This window comes from Balaenoptera acutorostrata, chromosome 3, assembly GCF_949987535.1.
Source record: "Balaenoptera acutorostrata chromosome 3, mBalAcu1.1, whole genome shotgun sequence".
NCBI classification, from domain to species: domain Eukaryota; kingdom Metazoa; phylum Chordata; class Mammalia; order Artiodactyla; family Balaenopteridae; genus Balaenoptera; species Balaenoptera acutorostrata.
In genome coordinates, this window is record NC_080066.1 from 65,284,792 (window position 1) to 65,291,822 (window position 7,031).

Below are 7,031 nucleotides of genomic sequence, written 5' to 3' on the forward strand. Positions count from 1 at the left end.
CACACCACACGTGCATGCGAGTTTATATATGAATGCACTTGAAGGCTTGAGCCCCTTCCACTGGCTTACATTTCTGAAGACATTGTTCTCCTCCTTGTCAACCACCTTTTAAAATTTAAACTATGTATAATTATACACTATTATATTAGTCACGTTGAATGCAAGAGGAAGCATTTTATTCCAAAGATAAGGCATAAACAATGTCCAGATTCTAGTCAGGAGATGAGTTCAGCTTTGTCCAGCTCAGAAAACGAATCTGACTTAGCTCTCTCATTGTTTCAAGCTTATGTCTGAGTTCCTTTTCAGTCTTCTTTTGTTCTTGTTCTGTATAGTCTCTATATAAAAGTGAGCCACCGTATAGTTGCAAGTCTACCATATGAAGGGGCCAGTGCTAGATTCTTTATAAATTACTATTTAGTATTCTCCATTAATTGTAACTGTTATAAAGATAACACTTAGTTCCAGAATGACAGAACTAGAAAAGTCACTAACGACAGAATAAACCAAACAAAGTAGAAGAAAGGAGTTAATATAGGTAAGAACCAAAATCAGTGAAATAAAAACAGGTACAATAGATAGGCTCAAGAAAACCAAAAGATGATTCTTTTAAAGAACTAACAGAACAGATAAACCTGGCTAGATTGATTAAGAAGAAAAAGAGCACAATTAAATAATATTATGAATGAAAAAGGGAGCATAACTATAGATACAGCAAAATTTTAAAAGCTAATAGGAGAAGTCTGTCAACTTTATGCCAGTGATTTGAAGACTTTGTCAAAATTGATAAATCCCTAGAAAAATATAACTTAACAAAACTGATTCAAGAAGAAATAGAAAGCCTGAATAGCTCTAAAATTGTAAAAGACATTGAAATAGTAGTTTAAAATTTGCCACAAGAAAACAAAACAAAAAACTTACCAAACCCAGATAATTTTTTTTTTAAACATCTTTATTGGAGTATAATTGCTTTACAATGGTATGTTAGTTTCTGCTAAACCCAGATAATTTTACAAGTGAGTCTTAAGTCACACTTTCAAAGAACAAATTATCCCAATCTTAAACAAAATCACCCAGAGAATAGAAAAAGATGGAATTACAAATCATAAAAGATTGGTAAATTTGACTTTATTAAAACGAAAAGCTTCTGTTCATCAGAAGACACCTTAAGAAAGTGAAAACGCAAGTTACAAACCAGAAGACATTTGTAACACATACAACTATAAAAGATTAGTAATAAAGATGCATTTTAAAAATTCTTACAAATAAGAAAAAGAACCCAATTAAAAAAAAAGGCAAACAACATGAACAGGCATCTCACTGAAGAAATGACCAAAAAATATGAGCAGCTGCTCATCCTCTGTTAATCAAGGAAGTAAAAGCCAGACCGTAATGACTTACCATGTAGTGTCTATGTGGATTGGCAAAAATTAAAAAATCTGATAATACCTCTGTACCAGAGGTTGCAGATAAGCAGGATCTGTTTTATCACTTATGGGAATATAATTTGGTACAACCACTTTGGAAAACATTTGGTGTTAAATTTCATAAAGCTGAGAAATTTTATCCCTGTGACCCAGCATTTTCATTTCTGCATATGTGCACCCAAAGGTGTGTACATGAATGTTCAGCGTAATACTGTTTGCAACAGCAAATCTTAGAAACAACCCAAGTGCTCATCATCAGGAGAATGGATAAATACATTTTAATATATTCTCACAATGGATTATTATTCATCAATGAAAATGAACCAACAGTGGCATTCAGCAACATGGAAAAAATGTTGAGTGAATAATAGTTGGGTGAAAAAAAAAAAGGCAAGCCCAGAGGACTACTGTACGATGCCTTTTTTATGTTGCTCAAAAATTAAAATTAGGACTTCCCTGGTGGTGCAGTGGTTAAGAATCCGCCTGCCAATGCAGGGGACATGGGTTCGAGCCCTGGTCCAGGAAGATCCCACATGCTGCGGAGCAGCTAAGCCTGTGCACTACAGCTACTGAGCCTGTGCTCTAGAGCCCACAAGCCACAACTACTGAGCCCATGAGCCACAACTACTGAAGCCTGTGCGCTTAGAGCTTGTGCTCTGCAACAAGGAAGCCACCGCAATGAGAAACCCATGCACCGCAACGAAGACCCAATGCAGCCAAAAAATAGATAAATAATTAATTTTAAAAATTAAAATTGGGGCTTCCCTGGTGGCGCAGTGTTTGAGAGTCTGCCTACCAGCGCAGGGCACGCGGGTTCGGGCCCCGGCCTGGGGGGAATCCCACATGCCGCGGAGCGGCTGGGCCCGTGAGCCACAGCTACTGAGCCTGCGCGTCTGGAGCCTGTGCTCCGCAACAAGAGAGGCTGCAATGGTGGGAGGGCCGCGCACCGCGATGAGGAGTGGCCCCCGCTTGCCACAACTGGAGAGAGCCCTCGCACAGAGACGAAGACCCAACACAGTCATAAATGAATAAAATTAAAAAAAAAAAAAAACGCTGCAAAGACTGGGCTGGAGGGGCATTAGAAGGTGGTATAGGAGAGTAAATTTCCTATAAAAAAAAAAAATTAAAATTATTTAGCTACGTGTGTGTGCGTGATAACACTAAAGAAAAAAGAAATAACTCAAATTCTGAGATAGTGGATATCTCCCAAGTGGAGGCAGATAGTTGGGATAGAGTTAGGAGCACTTAGATGCAAGTCACTGGTAATGTTTTAGTTCTTGGATTTCGTTCTTAGGTCTGTAGGTATTCATTGTCCTATTAAATAAATGATAGTGTGTTGTGAACCAAAGGTTATGATTAATCTAAGAAGGGTAAGGGCCCAGTGAATATATATTTATTGAATGTGTGAATGAATCTTATTCTGTGTGCCTGGGGTCCCCAGTCGGGGTGGGATCAGGGTAGTCTTTTGGCTTTGTCTAGGTTCCACAGTTTTTATCTTTGTCCCAGCCTGAGCCTCCCTCTAATTAAGCTCTTATTCTAAGTGGTGAGATCCTCCTGGCCTTTAGTGCCCACAAAATTCTTTCTTCTTGTCTGTTTTCTCCTTGTTCTCTCCCTCTCTCCTCTCCCATTGGCCTTGGTTTATTACTGAGTGCCTGAATACCTTTAGTTATTAGATGGAGCCAGGAATCTCTATTGACTTCTTAACTTTCTTCTTCATGTACTGATAACGTAAGAACATCATATAGCACCATCCTTCTCCCTCCAAAGGTCGATTTGATTATAGATACAAAATACCTTATGCTTTTACTACTGGAGTTACAGGTCATCTTGTCCAATCTTTTATTACTTTACAGGTAAGAAAGTAGATACACGAAAAGTTACATGACTTTCTTAGGGTCACACAGATCTAAGTAGCAGAGTTAGGGCTGGAATCCAGTTTTCCTAACTTCTAGGCCAGTTTTCTTATCATTATATTGGACTCACAGGGTAGGCTTTGCTTGAATGACTGAGTCTGCGGGCCCCATAGATATGTGAGAGTCTCTAATGCTGGGTGAGATGTGTGTAAATGTCCGCGTTATTTTAGTTACTCCAGCATTTGGCCAACTCTGTCTTCTTTGTATGTTTCCTTCCACCCCTTTCTGCTCTGGTTTTCTCTCTTTTTCCTCAGGGTATCTGTAGCCTAGTGACATTGGGTGCCCTCTGGGGGTCAGTGTAAATAGCATTCATTTGACTAGCGGAGCCTCTAATGACTTGGCCATAGTGAGTAGGTTAAAATGAGGGACAGTGGGAAAGGAGATGGTAAACTCCATCTATGTGTTTAGTAGCGTTTAGAAACTTCTCACAAGTGTATAGTCGGGACACAAAGCATCCAGGGGTTATTCTGGCCTCCAGGTTCTCAGGGTGTCTGGTCTCAGGGAAACTGACAGAAGATGATTGGGTCATTATGGTCAGGACAGTGTGCAACAGGATTGGGATGGGACAAGATTTGGATTATATCATAAGGGCCATCTCTAAGACCAGCCATAGAAATCAGATTGTTCTCTCTTAACGTCTGGGATAGAACCTAAATGGGAATTTCACTCAGAACCGTGCACTGAAATACCCAGGCTGAGAAAGTCATCATATTTGGATGCAGAGCTAAACCTAGTTAAGGCTAATGGAGAAGTTGTAAACAGAGGGGTGGTGGGTATCCTGTAGGAGAAAGAAATTGGCAATTCAAGTCTTGAGGCTCTCATTGCCCTAAGTTTTGTTCAGGCAATAAATCTGTCGTGGGGCTTCAGTGTGAGTGCGCGATGAATTGACAGCCTGAGCAGTGAAGAATGTCAGTCCAGTGGTTACCATCCCTGCTTCTATACCGTGGCTATCACAAAACCAACACTTGCAGCAGAGTGGCGTTAGTAATAATAGAAAGTTCCAGGGTGGGCTGGTGAGATAAGTGCCCTGCTTATGGCCTGCAATGATGGCATCATTTCCCATCTTCATCCGTCTCCCTCTTGGGTCGCATGGTCTCATACACAGACTCATCCCTGACTGTGGTAAGGCTGGGCCTGTGATAAAGCTGAATACAGAGACTGAAGTCCTAATCATAGGCCAGAAAGAGTTAGGAATAGGGGCACACAAGCACTGTTGCACATCTAAATAGGAAGAATCCAGAATGAATCTATAAATGTTATAAACCGGGCTATTCAGTGAGGGGTAAAGATGGTGCAGGATTTATGGAGTTAGATAGGGTGAAAATGAGTGAATTGGCACCTCTTCCTCAAGTCTGGGAGGACTTTCTGAAGGAAGCAGGACTCTTCAAGGTAGTTGCCGTTGTGGTTACCTGTGGAAAATTATTCATCACTTAACTGCTCTGCTTTCTCCCTTTTCTCTGAATGACTCTGGTCAGAGCTTTTTATGTAACTTTGAACTAGAGCAGATCTGACTTGCTCTGCTTGCTTCTTCTCCACTCATTTCACTCAGCCTGGCATTTGACCCGAGGTGTTAATGTCACCACTCTCCTAGGCCCCTCATTCCTGACTCATTTCATGTGTTACTCCCTGTTTTAGAACCCTTCAGTGATTCCCGGATGTTCTCAGGATAAACTCCATTTGCCTTAACATGGCCTACTAGGCCTGCTTGATCTTATCCTAGCTTATCTCTTCTACATCATCTCTCACCACTTCTCTGCCATCAACTAAGCTGCATACAAACTAAGGCACACTGCTTTGTCTTTCCTCCAGGCCTTTTATATGCTATTATCTCTGCCTAGAATACTTCTTCCCTCTTCATTTAGCTAACTCTTCCTAATCCTATAGTTCTCAGCATAGCTGTCACCAGGAAGCCGTCTTCAAACCCCGAGGCTAGGCTAGTTCTCCTCCTCTGGCTCACACAGTGCTCTGTATTCTCCCCGTCATAACCCTTACCATGCTCTGTTGCAATTATTTGTTCCTTTCCTGTAATCTCCATCAGACTAAATTCTGTGACGGCAGATACACTGCTTTATTCACTGCTGTATCACCAAGCGTCTCTAGCTCAGTGCCTGGCACATAGTAGGCACTCGGTAAATATTTGATTAAGGAATGGGTGAATGAACTGGTTTGTTTTTCTGTGACAGGAATGGGAAAAGGACAGCACAGGATGCCCTCCAAGGACGAGCTGGTCCAGAGATATAACAGAATGAATACCATTCCTCAGGTATTATTAGTTGCCGTTGTTCCACTGAGGCAGGACCCTTCCTCTGGGATAAGTTTAGGCTACAGAGATGGATGGGGAAACAATGGTGGTGGTGGAGGTGGTGGTGGTGGGTGGTTTAAAGGTCATTTGAAGGAATCAGATATGTTCTAAGATGAACACATTTCTAGAGTCATCTGTGGCCTCAGTCATAAGTATGAAAGCAGAGACTGAGTTTAAATCCAGTGACATGAAAACGTAAAGATGGAAGCCTGGACTCATTCAGATTGATTATGGAAAGCAAAAATTTCGGGGGGGTGGCTGGATATCCCAATCCCCATCCCCAACCATTACCATCTAACTAGCCTCTCTAAGGAAAGCTATAACCATCTACCTGGCTCTGCTCTCCTCTTCCAGACCCGATCCATTCAGTCAAGGTTCCTGCAGAGTCGGAATCTAAACTGTATAGCACTTTGTGAAGGTAGGTATCTCACCCAGTCCCTGTTTTTCTGGGTCCCCAACCTTTATTTCTGGTGCAACTTTGGCACATGATCCAGCCAAGGGTGATGTTGAAGCATCATATCTTCCCTTCCCTGCCTGGACTCTCTGACCCAAGCATTATATGTATAACTTCTGGCCCTTCTCTTCCCAGTGATTACATCTAAGGACCTCCAGAAGCATGGGAACATCTGGGTGTGCCCTGTGTCCGACCATGTCTGCACACGGTTCTTCTTTGTGTAAGTCTAGGAGGGTTCCTTGGGAATTACTTGGAGGAGTGAGGGTGGGAGCATAGTGATATGTGACTACTGGGAAAGTCTGTTTCTGTTATCGGAGACTTGTCCCTGGATACCTGAGTGGAGCTGGCACTGGGACTTTCCCCTTGGAGGATAGGGATGGGTATAGATAAAGGTCTGTTTAGAGGAAACCGGATAAGCTGAATCTCTTCCATCCTAAAGAGTATCAAGAAAGGGTTTTGACTTCTTGGATGGGATGGCCACACCTCCAAATGCAGTTCCATTGGTTGACATTATTCTGGTATTTTTCTCCCTCTTATGCTCACACTTGCCCTATCTTTGGCAGATATGAGGATGGTCAGGTGGGCGATGCCAACATTAATACTCAGGACCCCAAGATACAGAAGGAAATCATGCGTGTGATCGGAACTCAGGTTTACACAAACTGAGGGGGCCCCAGCCCTCGTACCGCCCCCGTTCCCCCAGGATCCATCTGCCCTCATAAAAGGGCTCAGGAGCAGCAACCGAGGCTGCCCTGAGGAATCAAGAGGCCATTACCAAGGGGCAGGAAAAGGATAGAAGAGGCGGCCTTCATGGTGGAGACTGACCCAGGAACCACTCCACATTTGGATGGCCCAGACTGACTCCCTACCCAATTTTCCCAGTTGACTTCACCCTGTTTGTAAATAAAACAATAAAATGGAAGGTGCTGTGGATTGGA

At 42.5% G+C, this 7,031-nt stretch overlaps 1 protein-coding gene across 9 annotated transcripts in view; it reads left to right on the forward strand.

The window, feature by feature from the left end:
• Positions 1-7,031, forward strand: part of PARP6 (poly(ADP-ribose) polymerase family member 6) — a 28,186-nt gene extending 21,155 nt beyond the window's left edge. For 6 of the 9 annotated variants that reach the window (XM_057544029.1, XM_007197763.2, XM_007197762.2 and 3 more), the window contains 4 exons: positions 5,521-5,600; positions 5,994-6,057; positions 6,229-6,313; positions 6,657-7,031. In XM_057544029.1, coding sequence (XP_057400012.1) covers positions 5,521-5,600; positions 5,994-6,057; positions 6,229-6,313; positions 6,657-6,759 — 332 coding nt within the window. In that variant the 3' untranslated portion in view covers positions 6,760-7,031. Of the gene's footprint in view, positions 1-5,520; positions 5,601-5,993; positions 6,058-6,228; positions 6,314-6,656 lie in introns of those variants that run through there. The other 3 variants (XR_452513.2, XR_452514.2, XR_009007690.1) reach the window with 1 other exon arrangement.